At 39.2% G+C, this 21,983-nt stretch overlaps 1 protein-coding gene across 1 annotated transcript in view; it reads left to right on the top strand.

Moving 5' to 3' along the window:
* The window catches only part of SCN11A (sodium voltage-gated channel alpha subunit 11), an 80,990-nt gene extending 65,809 nt beyond the window's left edge, over positions 1-15,181 (top strand). Inside the window, exons 21-23 of the mRNA XM_081823002.1 lie at positions 5,666-5,794; positions 10,313-10,583; positions 13,553-15,181. Of these exons, the coding sequence (XP_081679128.1) occupies positions 5,666-5,794; positions 10,313-10,583; positions 13,553-14,583 (1,431 nt within the window). The 3' untranslated portion in view covers positions 14,584-15,181. The remainder of the gene's footprint in view (positions 1-5,665; positions 5,795-10,312; positions 10,584-13,552) is intronic.
* The last annotated feature ends 6,802 nt before the right edge of the window (positions 15,182-21,983 follow it).

Raw genomic sequence — 21,983 nt, 5'->3', positions numbered from 1 at the left:
GGAATGAGATCTTGCCATTTGCAACGACGTGGATGGAACTGGAGGGTATTATGTTGAGTGAAATAAGTCAAACAGAGAAAACATATCTCTTTTTAAAGATAACCACAATTCCTTGGGCGCCTGGGTGGCTCAGCTGTTTAGCGTCTGCCTTCGGCTCAGGTCATGATCCCAGGGTCCTGGGATCGAGCCCCGCATCGGGCTCCTTGCTCAGCAGGGAAGCCTGCTTCTCCCTCTCCCACTCCCCCTGCTTGTGTTCCCTCTCTCGCTGTCTCTCTCTCTCTGTCAAAAAATAAATAAAAATCTAAAAAAAAAAATTAAAAAAATTAAAAAAAAAAAAAGATAACCACAATTCCATTACCACACCTAAGAAGTTTAACATGAATTCTCTAAATCTGTCAAATATCCAGTCAACATTCAAATTTCCTTGATTCTTTATTTTCTTAAAATATTTATTCATTAACTAATTCTCTGATCAATTGATACTCTTTTGAGGTCAGGATTAAAATCAGGTCCTCCCATTTGACAGATTCCTTGCTCTCTAGAATGACAAGATATTCCAGGCATCATACTTTTGTGCCAGATCAAGAATCAACCATTTCTCTAAGGAGTTCTGTTTTTTTGGCGGAGGGGGGGGGGGAGGTGGTATTCTGAGATCACAACTCGAAATGCACATTGTCATTGCTTCAATGCTTTTTCAGTGGACAGAGCTACTTCAAATTTAGGACTTCAAGGAAATGTATGTGGAAATATGAATACTGTTCATTCAAGTTCAGAACTACAAGGTTTTCACTTAACTTCTTCTCTAATAATAATCTGTATCTCCTCTTTTCCACACTGAAAAAACTGATTCTCATGGGCACAGGAAATAATAGAATTAAAATTTTCCATAATTACTCATTTTTGTTTTATCCCCTAAAACACACATAGGACAGTCTCAGAATAATAGTATTAATACACATTGCTGTGATGAATGTAATTACTGAAGACACTTGTATCTGCCAGGCATCCTGGAACAACCTGGTTAACTTCTAGGGCTGCATTTTTTTTTTCACAAAATTTTTTTACTGTGGTACAATATATATAACATGAAATTTACCACCTTAACCATTTTTCGTGTACATTTCGTGTACATTTCAGTGGTATTAAATACATTCATAATGTTGTGTAACCATCACCACTATCCATCCCCATAACTCTTTTCATCTTGTAAAACTGAAACTCTATACCTAATTAGACAGTAACTCCCCATTCTCCTTCCCCCTAGCCCTTGGCAGCCACCATTGCTATGAATTTGACTCTTCTAAGTATCTCATATAAATGGAATCATACAGTATTTGTCTTTTTGTGATTATTTCACTTAGCATAATGTTTTCAAGGTTCATCCATGTTGTAGCATATTTCTGAATTTCCTTCCTTTTTAAGGCTGAATAATATTCCATTGTATGTATATACCACATTTTGCTCATACATTCATCTGTTGATGGACACTTGGGTTGCTTCCACATTTTAGCTATTGTGAATAAAGCTGCTATGAATATGAGTGTTCAAATATCTCTTTGGAACCCTGCTTTCAATTCTTTTGTGTGTACATCCAGAAGTGGAATTGCTGGATCATATGGTAATTCTATTTTTTAATTTTTTGAGGAACCACTGTATTGTTTTCCACAGAAGCTACCATTTTACATTCCCACCAACAGTGTAATTCTGATTTCTCTTCATGCTCACCAATGCTTGTCTTCTCTTTTTGTGATAGTAGCCATCCTAATGGGTGTGAGGTGGTACCTCATTTTGGTTTTTGTTTGCATTTCCATAATGACTAGTGATATTGAGTGTTTTTTCATATGTTTATTGGCTATTTGTATATCTTTTTTAGAGAGATGTCTATTCAAGTCCTTTGCCAGTTTTTGAATTGGGTTGTTTTATTTATTTATTTATTTTGAGTGTAATTGACACATGATATTATATTACTTTAAGGTGTACCACATAGTTATTTGACAAGTTTATATGTTATGCCATGATCATCACAAGTGTTGCTATCATCTGTCACCGTACAACACTATTAACAATATCACTGACTGTATCCTTATATTGTGCCTTTTGTTCCCATGATTTATTCGTTCTATAACTGGAAGACTGTACTTCCCACTCCGCTCAACCATTTTACCCATCCCCCATCTCCGTCCCCTCTGACAACCATCTGTTGTTCTCTGTATTTGTAGGCCTGGTTCTGCTTTTTGTCTTTTTATTTATTTGTTTTTTAGATTCCACATATGAGTGAAATCATATGGTATTTATCTTTCTCAGTCTGACTCATTTCACTTAGCATAATACCCTTTAGGTCCATCCATGTCTCAAATGGCATGAACTCATCCTTTTTTATGGTTGCATAATATTCCTGTGTGTGTGTGTGTGTGTGTGTGTGTGTACAGGAGTGCACATGCATGTGCACACACACATGTGTACCACATCTTCCTTATCCATTCAGCCATCAGTGGACACAGGTTTCTTTCATGTATTGGCTATAATAAATAAGGCTAACAATAAATATAGGGGTGCATATATCTTTTCAAATTAGTGTTTTCATTTTCTTTGGGTAAATACCCAGTAGTAGAATTACTGGATTGTATGATATTTCTATTTTTAATTTTTTGAGGAACCTCCATACTGTTTTCCACAGTGACTAAATCATTCTGCATTTCCACCAGTAGTGCGTGAGGGGTTCTTTTTCTCCACATTCTTGGCAACACTTGTTGTTTTCTGTGTTTTTGATTTTAGCCATTCTGGCAGGTGTGAGGTGACATCTTATTGTAGTTTTGATTTGTATTTCCCTGATGATTAGTGATGTTGAGCACTTTTTCATGTATCGATTGGCCATTTATATGTCTTCTTTGGAAAAAGACATATTAGGACCTCTGCCCATTTTTTAATTGGATTGTTGAGTTGTATAAGTTATATATTTTGGATATTTACCCCTTATTGGATATATCATTTACAAATATCTTCCCCCATTTAGTAAGTTGCCTTTTTGTTTTGTTGATCATTTCATTCACTGTGAAAAAGCTTTTTATTTTGATGTAGTCCTGATAACTTGTTTTTGCTTTTGTTTCCTTTGCCTCAGGAGACATCTCTAGAAAAATGTTGACAAAATTCAACAGTCATTCATGATAAAACTCTTAACAAAGTGGGTGTAGGGGGAACATACCTCAACATAATAAAGGCCATATATGAAAAACCCATGGCTGACATCATACTCAGTGGGAAAAAACTGAGAGCCTTTCCTCTAAGATCAGGAACAAGACAAGGATGTCCACTCTTGGCACTTTTATTCAACATAGTACTGGAGGTCCTAGCCACAACAGTCAGACGGGAAAAATAAATGAGTCATCCATATTGCTAAAGAAGTTACACCATCACTATTTGCAGATGACATGATACTATACATACAAAATCCTAAAGACTCCACCAAAAAACTACTAGAGGTAATAAATGAGTTCAGTAAAGCTGCAAAACACAGAATTAATACCCAGAAATTGGTAGCATTTCTATACACTAATAATGAAGTAGCAGAAAGAGAAACTAAGAAAACAATTCCATTTAGAATTGCACTTAAAAGAATAAAATACCTAGGAATAAATTTAACCAAAGAGGTGAAAGACCTATACTCTGAAAACTAAAACACTGATGAAAGAAATTGAAGATGACACAAACAAATGGAAAAATATTCCATGCTCGTGGATTAGAAGAATTGATATTGTTTAAATGTCCATACTACCCAAAGCAATCTACAGATTCAATGCAATCCCTATCAAAATACCAGCAGCATTTTTAACAGAGCTAGAACAAATAACACTAAAATTTGTATGGAACCACAAAAGACCCTGAATAATCAAAGCAATCTTGAGAAAAGAAGAACAAAGCTGGAGGTATCACAGTTCCAGATTTTAAGATATACTACAAGGCCGTAATAATCAAAACAGTATGGTACTGGCACAAAAATAGACACATAGATCAATGGAACAGAATAGAGAGGACAGAAATAAACTCATACTTACATAGTGAATTAATCTATGACAAAGGAGGCAAGAATGTAAAATGGGTAAAGAGCATTCTCTTCAATAAATGGTGCTGGGAAAACTGGACAACTACATGTAAAAGAATGAAACTGAATCACTTTCTAACACCATATACAAAAATAAACTCAAAATGGGTTAAAGACCTAAATGTGAAACCTGAAACCATGAACATTCTAGAAGAGAACACAGATAATAATTTATCTGACATTGGCTGTTTTTGTTGTTGTTGTTAAATTTTAGGAGTTTTCCATATATTCTGATTAATCCCTTATCAGATATATGATATATAAATATTTTTCCCCATTCTGTGGGTTGCCTTTTTACTCCATTGATAGTATCTTTTGATGCACATAATTTAAAAATTTTTATGAAGTCCAATTTGTCTATTTTTTCTTTTGTTATCTGTGCCTTTGGTATCCTATGCAAGAAATCATTGCCAGATCTAGTCTTATGAAGCTTTTGCCCTATGTTTTCTTCAAAGAGTTTTGTTGTTTTAGATCTTACATTTATGTCTTTGATGTATTTTGAGCTATTTTTGTGTATGGTGTTAAGTAAGAATTTAACTTTATTCTTTTGCATGTGGATATCCAGTTTCCCTAGGACCATTGTTGAAAAGATGATCCTAGGGATGTATATTTTTGGTCCATACTGGTAGTGGTGAAAATTTAAATCCCACACCATCATCAAGGCAGGCCCAGATTCCCAGATTCTCAGGGAAGACTGGGTTTTTACCCATAGTCCAGACTAAGACAGTTTCCTACTTGTATTCCACTGCCTATTGACAGATTCTGTTTTTTTCTTCACCCTTTCATCGGCAGCACTTAAGGAGTCTCGGATTCATGCTGGGACCTTGGCATAAACCTTTTCCCCATGACTCCCTTGTAGTTATTAAGGCCCAAGATTCTAGTTTTTACAGAGATTAGCAAATGCTCTTAGGCCAGCAGTGGCTTCAGGCTAATTTGCTACTCTTTGATCACTGTTGATTTTCAGACCCCGGAGATTTTCCTTACTTTTGTGCAAGTTTAGCTATACATTTTAAAAGAATTCTGTTGTAATTTACCCAGCATTTCTAGATATTTTACTTCCTCCTAAAATTTCCAGAAATGAAAATTCTTGTTCATATTTCTATTTGTTCTTGCTCAAAAGTGAAAACATTTAAAGCTCTCTAGTTCTTTTTTCTCTGAGAATGGGTCTGGAAAATTTTATTAATAGCAATACATGCATTTATTCATTTATTTAAGAGAATTTTAATTGCCATTTGGTGAGATTTTTGTTTAAATTTTTGTTACTAATATCTACTTTTCTTGCATTGTGATTTGATTTATGCAACCTAAAATATACTCAATTTTTTAAAGATGTGGATGTTTGCAAAGAGTATGTAATCTTTGTTCATATTCTAAAAAGTAAGATATAGCTTATAAAAGTAGCATTTTTTCCTTTCCTTAATTTAAATCTTGTTTCAGCCCTCCTATAGAGTCCAGCCTCTTTTGCTTCCCAATGGAATTTTAGGAATTGTTGATAGACTGTAATATAACTTTGAAACTATTTCTGAAAATTCAGAACTTGTTTCCAAAAAAACCTGTTAATGATAATTAGCTCTCATCTTCTCCAAATACTTAGGTGATGAAGACATTTTTATGACAGAAGAACAGAAGAAATACTATAATGCAATGAAAAAATTAGGATCCAAAAAACCTCAAAAGCCCATTCCAAGACCTCTGGTGAGAGCAACTGATTCATTCTAAATACATAGATCCATTAAGTGGTCTTGAGCTCAGATGTCTGCAGTGCTGTTCTTTATTTTTTAAGTTTACAGACATTATCTAAGAACTCAACAAAGACCCAGATACACTGGTGTCTGGCTCAAGTTTTTAGGATAATTAGACATTCAAATTCAATAATAAGAACTTGAGCAACAACTTTCATTTGCTTTTTAGTGAGCACAAAATAGGTGCTTAGTATATACTCATTGCAATGATGTAAACTTAATAGTTTGTTTTAACTAAATCTTTTTTTAAAATTTAAAGTCCAGTATAGTTAACATACAGTGTTATATTAGTTCCAGGTGTACAATGTAGTGATTCAGCACTTCCATACGTAACCCAGGGCTCATCATGACAGGTGCTCTCCTTAATCCCCCCCAACCACGTCCCCTCTGGTAACCATCACTTCTCTATAGTTAAGAGTCTGTCTCTTGGTTTGCCTCTCTCTTTTTTGCCCCGTTGTTCATTTGTTTTGTTTCTTAAATTCCACATATGAGTGAAATCATATGCCATTTGCCTTTCTCTGACTTATTTCACTTAGCATTATTCTCTCTAGCTCCATCCAGGTCATTGCAAATGGCAAGATAGCATTCTTTTTATGGCTGAATAATATTCCTTTGTATATATACCACATCTTCTTTACCCATTCATCAGTTGATGGACACTTGGGCTGTTTCCATAATTTGGCTATTGTAGATAATGCTGCTCTAAGTATCGGGGGGAATGTATCCCTCTGAATTAGTATTTTTGTATTATTTGGGTAAATACCCAGTAGTGTGACGGCTGGATCTTAGGTAGTTCTATTTTTGGGTTTTTGAGGAAACCCCATACTGTTTTCCACCAGTTTGTATTCCCACCAATACAAATGTACATGAGTGGTCCTTTTTCTCCACATCCTCACCTACACCCATTGTTTCTTATGTTGTTAATTTTAGCCATTCTGACAGGTGTGAGGTGATATCTCATTATAGTTTTGACTAAATATTGACCAATTTAAAATGCATTTATAATATCTTTTTCCAGCCTTTTCTGGTGTGAAGTCTAGGTCATGCATACTGGCTTCCACTTCATCAGTATTTATCATAAAATTTCTATATCAGGACTTGACAAAAAAAGGGACAGATAGTAAATATTGTAGGCTTTGCAGGCCACATGGTCTCTGCCACCACTATTCAGCTCTGCCATATAACACAAAAGCAGCCATAGATAGTATAGAACAATGTGCATGGCTGTGCTCTAGTGCAACTTGATTTATAGACACTAAAACTTGGATTTCTTTAATTTTCACATGTCAAAATTTTATTTTCCTTTTCAGTTCTTTCCCCAACATTAAAAAATGTAAAATCACAGGCTATACAAAAACCAGTAGTGGGCCAGATCTGGCCTACAAGATATAGTTTGCTGACCCTTGCTCTCGATGAATCTTGCTTTATCAGGTACTCCAGAGCTGTCTAACTGAGGAGCTGGAACCTGAACGCATCAGATTATAAAGTAATATGCTAGGCATAGTTGGTAGGTCTGACAAGTAAGTTTGAAGGTTTTCAAGGCAGGGAGGGTCAATGGGGAAGTTCAGGAAAGTAGTATGGGAGAAGGGCTTGATATCCGAAGCATGTATAGGATTTAGAGATTTTCATACGAACACGAGACCCCAAATTATCAAAGGTATGTTTAGTTTACTGCTATTCCCATGACTCAGAAAAGAGCCTGGCTTAAAGTGTATTCTCAGTAATTATTATTTGAATGAAAGAGTATGTTTTAGGGTACACACAGAGTCCATCCCACTAGGATTAAATATTTGTGTTGCACTAAAAATATCTGGGAATGTTAGGGCAAAGTGTTTAGAATTTATACAATGAAGAATTTTTTACTGAGAGGTTAATAAGACAATTGTATCTGGAGAGGTTCTTATTTGAACTTGAGCCAACAAAAAAGACAAAGAGAATTTTTATTTACATGTGCATGCTGTGCAACCACTGACTCAATACCAGTTGGTCCTAGATTTGAAATTAACTAAAAGAATCATGAGACACAATAGGTTCCCACATATTTAACCATTTATTTCATAAAGAATATGAATCAAAAGGCAGCACATAGCCAAACAGAAGTTGCAATGACACAGCTGCAGCTTCGAGGCCTCTCCCCTGCACTGGGCATGCTAAGCTGCAAGGGATGAGTTTCAGGTGGGCAAGGACTACTTTATCCGAGGCAAGCTTCTACCTCCATGCTTTAACTATGTCTTCTGGCATGTTCATCACATGGTTCATCTGGAAATAGGTGTCATGCCATAGCCCTCCCTGTGTAGCTACAGCTTACCAGTCAGGGCTTCACAAGGAGTAACTCCAACAAGCAGGTATCATCTCCCCAGTTATGTATCACATTTACCTTAACTGCTATATTCCAGAGAGCACTGTTGCATGAGATAAATACATATTCCAGATGTCCCTGGTTTGAGTTAAGATTTTCAAATCAGCTGTTAACCCTTAACTTTATCTCCCCACAGACTTTTTTTAATCTCTAAAATCTAAATATTATTTTTGACCTTTGGAACAAATAAATAGCAATTGCATGGGGTTGTGGGGGAGTCTAGCTGTTTTAACCTGAGCAGTGATGCATTTTATTTTTAACAGTAGAGGAAGGGATCTGGAATCGTTTCTGATTCTTTCTGAACCATCCACACAGATGATACTGAGGTGAAGGATTCACTGTACATTCTAAAGTGATATCGAATGCTTTTTGATATCTACCAGTTTAGGTAACTTGTATTCTTGATCTCTGTTTCTCTAAATACTGGAGTTAAACTATTAGGCCTAGGCTTACTCTCCCTCACTGTTGTTCTTGCCAATCACTGTGATTCCCTGGAGAGCACTCTTAAAAGTATCTTTTCTCCAGGTCCTTTCTGACTTCTTAGAAGTGTTCTCACACAGCAAATGCAATTGACTTTCAAGTTTCTTCTCCAGACTCCTTGATAAAAGTTTTAATGATTCTGGGACAAAATTTCAAAGACACCAACTTAAATGTAGTATCCCTCCAGTGCTGTCCCTATCCTCTTTCTTCTCATGGTCCTTGCTCTCCCTGACCGATATCGTCCACTCTCATGGTTTTAATTAATGTCAGTATTGGTGCCATTGAACTCCACATCTGCATTCCAGCTCTGCACCTGAGCTCCAAACCCATACCTTTACCTGCCCAAGGTCCTCAGATCCCCCCCTGGCCCCTCGAATTCAGTGTTCTCAGGACAGATCTTATCATTTCCCTCCAAAGTGCCTCATTCTCTGTTCTCTTGAATGGCTCCACCAACCAGAACGATAGCCTCAACCTATCATTTCCCCATAGTCACCTCCATTCAAACTCTTACTCCTTCTGCATCTACTTCCATATTAGCTCTTAAACCTAAATGCTTATATCTCTCTCCACTATTACCACCACAAACCAACATCATCTTTTGTCTGATTTCCGTAAGAGATACCTAGGGTTCTAAAAATGATTCTCAGGAGTTTATGAGTTTTCTAAATAGACTAGTCTATGTATATTTCAATTAGATGATAATATGATATAAAATACCTTAATGTATACATATATTGTAAAACAACCCATTTACAGTCAAGAATACCATACAATATTCATGTCTGAGTTTGTGTTTAAGAATAGTTTTCCACTAAGTAAAGAGAAGTAGTGCTTCACAGCTGTTAGATTACAGAAAATATAGTGAGACAATTGAGTCATTTCACTGTACGTGGTGGATTAGGCATGCAAACTTGAGCTAGAACCTGAACCAGAGTAATTAACATATACTTACTTTGTGAGTAGTATGACCATCTATGTACCAACCAATATGTAAGTTCACCATCAATAATAAAATGAAATAATCAATTTTTCTATTTCTGTTTTTAGTAATCATTACATCACAATCCCATTTATCTAGGCTTATTTTCAAGTGAACCATATTTAGAAAATTGGCGTTCAAGAACTGCTTGAATACAGAGTTTTGGTTAAGTATACTTAGGTCTGATCATTCTGAATTAACAAGTGGAGGCTTGGAGATGTTAATTCCATTTCGTCCAACATAATTATGTGAGTAGGTATTCTCTGCATTAATATTATTGAAGCCCATATAAAGAAACAGATGAAATATAGAAACTGAAGTTCATCTTTTTATTATTAAATCCAACAGGAGCTGTTTTATTTCAGCAAAACATCATCCATCACATCAAAGTTATGTCATTACCAAACATTTTTTTCATTTTAAAATGGAATTAAAGCTACACGCTTACAACTTCAAAAACAGTTACATAATTAAATTTAAATGAAAATGTAAATGCAAGAATTTCTTGTTGTTTAAAACAGGTGTGCATTTTTTAAGAAACTGCTTCAATTGTAAGAGAGGACAAATTCTGTTGTATGTGCCTTTTTTGTGTATGTGATTTCATTCTTACAATGCAAAATGATCTAAGATTCCTTTTTTCTTTTCCGTCTCAGAATAAATGCCAAGGTCTCGTGTTTGACCTAGTCACAAGCCAGGTCTTTGACATCATCATCATCATCCTCATTTTCCTCAACATGGTTAGCATGATGGCTGAATCAGATGACCAGTCTGAAGCCACGAAACTCATCCTTGAGCGTCTCAACCTGGCCTTTGTGGTCATCTTTACAATTGAGTGTCTCACCAAAATCTTTGCTTTGAGGCAATACTACTTCACCATTGGCTGGAATTTATTTGATTGTGTGATTGTGGTTCTTTCTATCGTTAGTAAGTAATATCAGAAACCCAAGGGGCTTTAATCTGAGAGCTAGAAGTAAATCTTACCATTTGGAAGTATGTCCAAACTATCCACAAAGCAACAAATTAGGCTTAATGTGGTTTCTGAAAAAATAAACAGGTGTATTGATGCCATTCTCTACTGGGAAGTTGCTAGGAGATACAGAGCAATTTTCATCCCCTTGACTGTTTACACTACTGAAATAGAGTTAAACAATTGTGTGGATCCATTTATTCAATGGAGATAGACAAAACTAAGATGACCTTAAAGTGTTTGTGGGGATACCTGGTATATCCAGGTAACTGAGTCAAAGGTCTACCTTTCATGGGCAACTATAAACTCTCAGGAGCATCTTTTAGTCTTAAGGATTTGGTACTTAGTTCCCATGGTTTTCTTTAGTTCAGAAATCCATGTGGATATCAGATCACAATTATTGCGCCCCTGTGACATTGCTAGGTCTTCTCTCACCTCCTATATAGGACCTCCATGGCCCAGCCTAGACTGGGTTTCCTAGAGTGTGTCATGAGGGCAAGCAATGCTTTCTCTCTATTCTGTATCCCATGTTAACTTAAACCACAGCATGAACTATGCTTGTCTCAACTGCTTGGACCCCATTCACCAACCAGTCTTGCTCTATAATCAGTATATTTTTCTTAACATAGGCAGGATTAACTATAAGATTTGTGGAAGAAGAATAGAGAAAAAAGGGGTTGTTGCCATATACCTTTTTTATAACACACACACACACATCAACTTTGAAATTAAATTCTTCATGGCTAAACCATAAGAGTTTACACTCTGGGTTTTTGCAGTTTGCTTTTAACTAAACCGATAATTTGACTTTTTACAATTGTGTGCAACCACCCAGGGGCCATTCCCATAGTTCAAAAAACAATGAAGACAATGAAAACTGATTTCACAAGTGGAAGATTTTGTACTATTTCAGAAAGAATGTGTTAAACAGATATGTGAGATCAAAATATTTTGGTTCCTGTCACTACAGCAGCAATGCAGATGTTTCCAAGAACAAGAAAATGGTACAGTTCATAGTCTGTTCTGGTTTCTAAGCCATGAAGTTTATGTAGATAAAGTTTAGAAATAGATCCTTCCACACACCTCCAGTGAAATAGACTGCTAATCTTTATCAGTCAATTCCAATTCCAAGTCCTGGTGAAATTAACAGCAGCAATAAGGGCAGGAAAATGATGGTAGAATGACTCTGGCACAGCCCTCTGAGAACTTGAAGAACCCCTTCCTCCAATATGCAGAGAGCAGCTCATTTTTTCCACTACTTACTGAACTCCTTCCAGGCAGTGCTAGCCAGCATGCAGGTTGTGGAAATATCTCTTACTTCTGTCTTTTGAACAACTGCTAGGCAATTGCAGTTACACAGCAGAGCACTGGATAGCATTTTGCTCCAGTGGATGAGAAAATCCACACATTGAGCCAAATCCTACTCACCAACGTGGGCAGCATTTTATACACCTTTGCCAGTAGATCTGCCACCCAACACTAAGCCTCTACACTTTCCCAAGGTCTTTCCTAAGCTTTTAGAGAAATACAAAATGAGTATGAGTCAAAGTGAATCCTTCTCTAGGAGTTAACAATGCGGTTTAAGTATTAAGACTTACTTACCTTAGAGAGTCAGAAAAAGAGGAAACTGTACACCAAATCCCATGGTACGCAAAAGAACTGAGCTCAATAAAGGACAGATTACTGTGGGCTCCTATTAGTCAAAGAAATATTTGTGAAGGAGGTAGCCTTAAAGGGTGGACCTCCTCCAGTTGTTGTTAAGTTGGAACTTAATAAATCTACATCTCACTAGATTTGGCTGTCCAATTAACATATGAATTCAACTTCGTTGGCACAATTGGGCAGTTGGTGAAATATATTATGAACTAGTTCTCTTTAGTCATTAGGGGATAGCAGACAATTTTGGCTGCCCATCACCCCTAATGCCTTTGAGGACCCCCCCACCCAGAGCAAGAGCAAGGCCATGTCTACACAAGGCAAGCATGTTCCAGCCATTCTATAATATTTGGACCAAAATGTGAATTATTTCAAATCTTGTATCAGTTGCTTACAGAATAGGCAATGAGAGAACAGGATGACATTTTAGGCCAAATAATCAGCTGTTTGCAGAAAACTTTGCTCGAGATGCTATTTTTGGAGGCATCTATAACAATAAGGAAAGTATCTCCAACTTAATCCCTTAAGCTTTTTGAGTGGATCTCGGGAGTCCTTCCTTGGGATGAGCATATTGACAAATATGAGAGCTCCGTGGCAAGTTCCACCCAGAGTTGAGCATCCCAACACCACCATCTCCCTCCAGCCCTGTCCTGTCCTCACCTGTAGGAGGCTGTGTTCAAATTCCCCTATGCAAATAAAACCCTGCCTTTTTAAGGAGCTTTGGGGTTAGAAGTTCCACAATTTCCACTGAAAGCTCAGGCTTAAGTCAACCGTCAATCAGTATCAGAAGTTTCTCCTTATGCTAATCTGAAGGACTCCATCCTTAGTTTATCTGCTTTCCATTCTATATATCCAATAAATATGGATATATGGAAAATAAATATGGAAAACTATTATATTTGTTATCTCATGAGTGACTTTCAAAACCCAATATAGATAATGCACTTCAAGTGTTTGAGATAAGTCACAATATAGGCTTTCATAAGCTGCATTCTCTTTCTTTTCCTTGGGTATCTTCAATATTATAGACATCCTATTTCATCTAAAGTCCCATCTAAAGTCGGACAGTGCTTGGAAATTATTTTCCAAGTTAAGACACAGATAGATATTTTCCCAATATTGATAAAGAAAGTTCTTAATTTGTGCAGTGCACAAATTACAAAGTACTGATTAAAGTTGGTCCCACTAAGATTCCAAGGCAGGAGAGAGAGGCTGGATCTGAAAGCAGGGTGCCTGTTGGAAATTAATTTCCTTATCTCCTTCTCCTAAGGTACAATGGTTTCTGCCTTGGAGAACCAGCAGCACATTCCCTTCCCTCCAACACTCTTCAGGGTTGTCCGCTTGGCTCGGATTGGTCGGATCCTGAGACTTGTTCGGGCAGCACGAGGAATTAGGACTCTCCTTTTCGCTCTGATGATGTCTCTTCCCTCTCTATTCAACATCGGTCTTCTACTTTTTCTGGTTATGTTTATTTATGCCATTTTTGGTATGAGCTGTTTTTGCAAAGTGAAAGAGGAGCATGGAATTGATGATATATTCAACTTCAAAACTTTTGTTGGCAGCATACTCTGTCTCTTCCAGATCACCACCTCAGCAGGCTGGGATGCCCTCCTCAAGCCCATGCTGCAATCAAAGGATTCATGCAACCCCAACTTAGACAGCCGTCACCTCCCTGCCATAGCCATCACCTACTTCGTCAGTTACATCATCATCTCCTTTCTCATTGTTGTCAACATGTACATTGCTGTGATTTTAGAGAATTTTAACACAGCCACTGAAGAAAGTGAGGACCCTTTGGGTGAAGATGACTTTGAGATATTCTATGAAGTCTGGGAAAAGTTTGACCCAGAAGCAACACAGTTCATCAAATATTCTGCCCTTTCTGACTTTGCTGATGCCCTTCCTGAGCCTTTGCGCGTGGCAAAGCCCAATAAATTTCAATTTCTCATGATGGACTTACCCATGGTGAGTGGAGATCGTCTCCACTGCCTGGATATTCTCTTCGCATTCACCACTAGGGTACTCGGTGACTCCGGTGGCCTGGACAGCATGAAAATGATGATGGAGGAGAAGTTCATGGAAGCCAACCCTTCCAAGAAGTTATACGAACCCATAGTCACCACCACCAAGAGGAAGGAAGAGGAAAGATGTGCTGCTGTTATTCAAAAGGCCTTTCGAAAATACAGGCTGAAGATGTCCACATGTGCCTTGGAAGACAGGCCCCATTCACCACTCCACACACTCTGCAATGGAGACCTGTCCAGCTCTGGGGTGGCCGAGGGCAAAGTCCACTACGACTGAGCCTTTACTTCCACTCCTACCTCACAGCCTCACAACCTGGCCTCTGGCATCTGAGCTCCAGGGGTCCACAGCTCAGTGTGTGAACAAGCAGTTGACTCCCTGAACTAGCCATCCCATTTTTTTCTGCCTAAAAGAAGTGATATTTCAATGTTTATTTCAAACAGGTCTTACAGGGATAGAAGATAAGGCTGTCTATGAATCACTGGTACTGTTTTAGCAAGGAAAAAGACACTAGAAGGACTATAAAGGACACACCAATGTCGGGATTGAAACACAGTTCAAATCACGTAAAAAAAAAAAAAAGAATAAGAAACAAAAACATGTTAAAAATTTAGATAGTGTTTTTCCCCATATTGTTTCTAAGTACATTGCTCAATACCTTTGTTCAGGGTTTTCCCCAATGCAAGTATGTGGCTCATCACATATAACTCTCTTGTATGCGGAGTAAAAATTCAAAACCTGCCAATAAATAAATAGCTTATTACAGATATTTTTACCAACATTAGTATTTTGGGTTTATTTTGAACAAAAGGTGTGATCTTGACTTGTCATTTACCACCCTATCTTTCACCAGCTACAATCTCCGTTATATACATTTGGGAAAAAAAATAAATAAATGAGACTTTCAGTTTGTATTTTCATTCAGATGGTATATTCATTTAGATGTATTTCATTCAGATGGTACATTTCATTCAAAAAATCTTCTTTGGTGGCTACGTAAGTAGCCATTCAAAAGTGGTTCTTTGTTTGGAATTAAGATGGGAGACCATCATATGCTGATAAGTGTGTAACAATTAGCTCTTCAGGAAAAAAAAGTGCCACGATTTGTAACATGTATTGATTTCTGTGGTGAATACACCCATCAGGACTGACTTCAGTCTACCACCATGATATTCCTGAATGTGAAGTTGGGAAGAGATGCCCAATCGGTTCTTATGAACTGGCCCTAGTTGGCTCCAGCACAGCACTGGCTGGAACCAATAAGAAAGCCTCATTTAAAAAATCTGTGGTGACCACCTTGGACTGAGAGAGCACCTTCTTAGCCACACCTGGACCTTGGTGTTGGAGGGCCAGAGAAGGCACTGGTTAGCCAGTGATCTTAGCTTGATGACCCCTGTATTCAGTTCTGGCTGAATGTCTGCATGAAATGCAGTCCAGAGAACAACCCAGGCCTATCAAAAGGCCCAGGACTTCCCTAAAAACTGGAGATGCCCAGAGACCAAACAAGACATCAGGCCTGGCAAGAAGCTGCCCTGGGAGTAGAGAACCTACATTGTGATAATTGAATTGTGGAGTAAAACCCTGTGCAAAGCAGACCCGCAGATAGGCTAGAGGGGCTGGCATGCCATCAGCAGCCCAACGTGTGAGGTCTGAGCCTCTGAGCCTCTGACCGGCTCCTCCCTGCCCAGCACTGGGTGCTCTGGTGCACTGAGCCAGTGATTATTTTCAGTGTGTATTCACATCCAGGACTTGAATTTTATGAGTTTTGTAGGCAGCCTTACGCTCTGGAGCAGTGGCAAAATAGCAATACTATCATTATCCAATCATTATCAATACCTAATTTTTACTTGTGGTTGCTGTGCATCAGGCACTGGCTGAGCATTTGTCATGAATAATCTCAGTTGTACCTCACAGTAACCCAGTGAGTGTGCGGTCACTCACCTGGTGGTGCCTGAGCCTTTGTGCCATGCTGGGGAAGGGCAGTGGGTGGTGCCAGAACCAGGAAACCTTTGAGACAGGGCCACAGGGGTTGGCTGCAAGGCTGCAGGGCTGCAAGGGCCTCATAGAAATCACCAGTTCCAAAGTCATGGCCAGTTCCACCTGAGGCACCATGGATGACTGATGACTTCCCTAAAAGATGCCTCTGATTATGAACACTGGGTGTTTTACTGATGCCTACCAAGTTTTCTGAACAAGGTGGCTGACCATCATTCCAGCAGGAACACCTTCTGGCTGGAGGTAGGGGAGGCTCTGGAAGGATGTGGTCTTGCCCATCCCAGATTACAGTTTAAGGGCCTGGGTGTGATCTGTTCTGTGCAGAAGCTTCGCCTTTCCCATACACACCTGTCCATCCCCAGATGGTCCCCTTTTGCCAAGGCTGGGTTCCTGAAGCCAGCTCTCAGGGAGAGCACAAGATCTGCTTAGCTTTAGCAAGAAACTGAGCCACACTTCCTTCACTAGATGGCAGCAAATGCCCAACATGCTCTTTTCTGAGCACTGCACGGCATCTGTGTGTGAGCCTGGCCCTCAAAGAGCCAGAGGGCTAAGGGAGGAAAGTCAAGGCAGGAAGTGGTGAATTATCTAAATCATGGATGGGTGCTAGAAAGCTCTCCCCCCCTGAGAAAGCTCTCACTCTTCGAGGATCCAGGATACCCCCCAAGACAGAGATGATAGTCTGAGCTCCGTCCTCCTGGGGCCATGCTGAATGTCCAGGGCAAACAGCCCTACAGGCACAAGAAGCTAGCTGTCTTGTCTTCTGAGTCTTATATTCAGGCAAATCAGCCCCTGTTTAATTCAATCAACAAACATGTTCTTGAGGGCCAGTACAGTACCATCCTGTGTAAACTGCTCACAACCAATGGCCCTTAACCTCAAGAGCATATATGCTGATTGGGAAGAGTATTAGACAAGCATTCACGTGATGATAATACAATGCAACAGAACAGGTGCAGTAAACCAAGGACACCCTTCTGCTCTGAGCGTGTCACTGCAGGCGGGCTCCCGGGAAGGCTTCATGAAATAGAGTGGGGCACCCGAGATGAGATTGATAGATGTACAGGATTGTGACGGGGGTCGGGGAGAGGTTTGTTCGGGAGGGTGTTTGAAGTGGAAGGGACAGCAGAGTGTAAGGAGTATAAGGAGAAAGTGTAGGGCGCCTGGGTGGCTCAGTTGGTTAAGCGACTGCCTTCCGCTCAGGTCATGATCCTGGAGTCCCAGGATCGAGTCCCGCATCGGGCTCCCTGCTGAGCGGGGGGTCTGCTTCTCCCTCTGCCCTCTTCCCTCTCGTGCTCTCTGTCTCTCATTCTCTCTCTCTCAAATAAATAAATAAAATCTTTAAAAAAAAAAAAAAAGGAGAAAGTGTAGAAACTGTAAGGAAGTACCAGATATCCAACTGATCGATTGGGACTTAAGAGTATAGTTAGTGGAGCAGCCCCAGTAGAATCTTAGAAATGGGCTGTTTTGTGGAGAGCCTTAAATGCCAGAGTGAGGAGTTATAACATATTTAGGTAATAGGGAGGCATTGAAAGTATTTGAAAGAGGGAGAAAAATTAATCAGACAGAGCATGCAGGGTGGAATGAGGTGGAAAGAGAGCAGAATACTGGTCCTGGAGGGGAAGAGGCACTGAGTGAGGAGAGAGGCGGGGCAATAAAGTGTGACCAACATTTGTGCCAACTAACTGGCCACGGCAGAAGGGTCTAGGGGAAACCTTAGGATTTTTGTCGGGGTGACAAGATAGATAGCAGTACAAGTTACCAAGTTAATGAGTATAGAAGGGCAAGGGTTTGTTTGGTTTCATGGCTATGGCAGAGGAAAATTTTTAAATTAATTCAGTTTGGAGCATTTTGAAGGTTTAAGATGCCCAGTGCAAGTGACTGTATCCAGCCAGGAACTTGAGGATACGATATGAACAGGAGTCCTCAGCACAGGGATGACATTTGAAACCGCAGGAGCAGATGAAATCATGGGGGAGTGGAGCATACCCAGATCTAGGATGAGGCAGAGGACTCGTCCTGGGGGCATACTTTCAGAGAGTAAAGATGAGGAGGAGAGACAGTTCAGGGACGGGTGTGGGAAGGTAGGTGAAGGTAAACACCATGACATGCAGTTTGGGCATGGAGCAGGCTTTATGAGAAATACCCAGCCAACAAGATGAGTGACATGGTCCCACCTTTTCATCCCTTCCACCAAGAAGCAAGCAAGGAGCCAGGACATAGCATAGTTGTGTTCCAGGGAAGGATCCCACTCCCTGTGTAAGGAAGTGCCTATTCTTCCACCTTTTTATTGAGCAAGCATGAGAGCTTGCCTTATAAACAATCCAGGCTCAGGAGCCAGCTGTCCTGGGGAGCTGTCTTGGAATGTCAGCTACTAGTGCTCAGTGCCCTTGGGAAAGTTGAAATCCTGTACAGCTCCTCCTGCTCAAGGAGGGGGAGCCACTGGTCCCAGATAGCTTGTTGCCTGGCAACCCAGAGAGAAGCTCCAGGGTCATTCGCTGGGCAATCCTGTCCGTCGCTGCGCAAGGAGTAATCATAGAGGCGGTGAGAAAACAGGTGCTAACATTTATTGAGCACTTACTCTGGACTCGGCTGCCACTTTAGCAGGATTACCCCGCTTAATCTGCACGACAGCTTTATTAGACATAGACTATTTTTAATCTTCGTTGTTCTGAAGAGAATACTGAGGCATGTGGAGGAAGTAAGAGGCTAGTTCAAACCCAAGCAGTCTGGCTACAGAGCTCAAGCTATCAACCACTGCACCACACTGGCCAGACACGAAGGGGTAGTGTGACTGCAATTGAAGGAGGACACAGAGTTTCCCTGGTAACGTTCTGTGAACCTCTCACCATCCATCTCCTCTCCTCTGGAGATGATGCATGTTTTTGAAGTTCTTCCATTGTGGAAGCATCCACTACATGGGGAGATGCAGATGCTGTGCCCCCTCTGCAAATTCTGCATCCTCAGTTCTGTCAATGTACTCGGTTCCCTAATATTTTGACCTAGTTTCCATCCTTTTATCATTCTCTCCCCCCTCCAGGCAAACTCCTCTAGCAGCTGGTGGAAAGAGAGCACAACACTGGTCCCCTCTAGCAGGGGGCAGGAGCAGAATCTCTTCCGCTTTTTGGACAATATATGTACAGCTATTGATGCAGGCTTCAAGTGTGCTAATGTAATAGTGGTGGTACAAGAGGTATGGTGGCCATGCTGATTTCGTCTGTCTTAATCTCCGTCAGTCCCCCACCCAAGCCACCTGGAAGGAGCGTACAGTCCAATGAAAACCACTGTGTCTGTTCAGCCGTTGCAACTTCAAGTGCCTTTACCTCCTCTAAGCTCTTTCTATATTTAAAAATCACTTCTGGATACAAGTCACACTGATGGCGCATACTCTATTCTCCCCCCAGCTTTATTGAGGTATAAAAATTATATATATTTAAGGTGTACAACATGATGGTTTGATATATGTATACACTGTGAAATGATAGCCACAATCAAGCTAATTCACACATCCATCACCTCTGTTTCCTTTTTTTTGGCATGCTGAGAAAACATAAGATCTACTCTCTTAGCAAATTCCTAGTATACAATATAGTATTATTAACTATAGTCACCTTGCTGTACATTCAATTCCCAGAACGTATTCATCTTATACCTTTATATACCATCTTGTACACTTTAGCCGTATATCTGTTTCCCTCACTAGCCCCCATACCCCAGCTCCTGGTAACCATCTTTCTACATTCTGGTTCTATGAGTTTGACATATTTTAGATTTCATATATAAGTGAGGTCATGCAGTATTGGTCTTTCTGTGTCTGGCTTATTTCAGTTAGCGTAATGCCCTCCAGTTTCTTCTGTGTTGTCACAAATGGCAAGATTTCCTTCTTTTTCATGGCTAAATGGTATTCCATTAGCATTCCAAATGATATTCCAATCACATTTTAAAAACCTGTTTATCTGTTGATGGACACAGGTTGTTTTCACATCTTGGTGGTTATGAATAAGGCTGCAATGATAATTGAAAGGCAGATACCTCTTCAAGATAGTAATTTCATTTCCTTTGGATAAATATCCAGTAATGGGTTTGCTGGATTGTATGGTTAGTTTTATTTTGAATTTTTTGAGGAACTTCCATACTATTTTCCACAACAGCTATACCAATTTACATTCCCACCAACAGTATACAAGGGTTCCCCTTATGCCACACCTTAATTGACACTTGTTATATTTTATCTTTTTGACAATAGCCATTCTAACAGGTGTGAGGTGATATTTATTGTTTTGATTTTCAGTTCCCTGATTATTAGTGATATTGAGTACCTTTTAATGTACCTGTCGGCTATTCGTATATCTTCTTTGGAAAAATGCCTACTCAGGTCCTTTGTGCATTTTTTTAATTGGGTTGTTTGGTTTTTTGCTATTGAGTTGTTTGAGTCCCTTATATATTTTAGATATTAACCCTGTATCTGATATATGCTTTGCAAATATTTTCTTCCATTCCGTAGGTTGCTTTTTCCTTTTGTTGATGGTTTCCTTTGCTGTACAGAAGCTTTTTAGTTTGATGTGGTCCCACCTGTTTATTTTTGCTTTGTTGTGTTTTTGGTGTCATATCCAAAAAATCATTGTCAAGACCAATGTCAAAGAGCTTTTCCCTTATGTTTTCTTCTAAAATTTTTATGGTGTCAGTTCTTACATCTTTGGATTGGAGAATTTAATCCATTTGCACTTAAAGTAATTATTGCTAAGTAAGGACTTACTATTACCATTTTGTTAATTGTTTTCTGCCTCTTTGTAGTTCCTTTCCTCCTCTCTTGTTTTCTTCCTTTATTATTTATTTTTCATAGTGGTATACTTTAATTCTTTTCTTTCTATCTTTTGTGTATCTACTGGAGGTATTGTGTGTGTGCGTGCGTGTGTGTGTGTGTGTGTGGTTATTACCATGAGGCTTACATAAAACATCCTATAGCGTTTATTTAAAACTAATTTAAAAAACTTACATTCAATCACATACAAAAACTCTATACCTTTACTTCCCCTCTCTCTACATTTCATGATACTGATGCCATACTTTACGCCTTTTTTTATGGTGCATCCATTAACAAATTATTGTAGCTACATTTTTTATAACTTGAAGGATGTTTATTAAGTTGTTCATCACAGTAAAGTGAATTGAGTAAACATGATTATTAAATAAATGACAAAATACCACACTAATCTCTGACTCACTGTATCTGAGTACACGTCCAAGGTATTATATGTTTTTGTTTTAACATTTTTTAAATTTTAATTCAATTAATTAACATATAATGTATTATTGGTTTCAGAGGTACAGGTCTGTGATTTGTCAGTCTTATATAATACCCAGTGCTCATTAGAACACATACCCTCCTCAAAGCCCATTACCCAGTTACCCCATTCCTCCACTCCTCTCCCTTCCAGCAACCCTCAGTTTGTTTCCTATGATTATGAGTCTCTTATGGTTTGTCTCCCTCTCTGGTTTCTTTTTCTTCTTCTCTTTTTTAAAATTTATTTATTTGTCAGAGAAAGAGAGAGAGCACAAGCTGGGGGAGCGGCAGGCAGAGGGAGAAGCAGGCTCCCCGCGGAGCAAGGAGCCCGATGTGGGACTTGATCCCAGGACCCTGGGATCATGACCTGAGCCAAAGGCAGATGCTTAACTGACTGAGCCAC

The sequence above is a fragment of the Leptonychotes weddellii genome, chromosome 1 (assembly GCF_054177405.1).
Source record: "Leptonychotes weddellii isolate Sample4059 chromosome 1, ASM5417740v2, whole genome shotgun sequence".
Taxonomy (NCBI): domain Eukaryota; kingdom Metazoa; phylum Chordata; class Mammalia; order Carnivora; family Phocidae; genus Leptonychotes; species Leptonychotes weddellii.
Note: the sequence above shows the minus strand (reverse complement) of the source record. Positions and strands in the feature narration are given on the sequence as shown.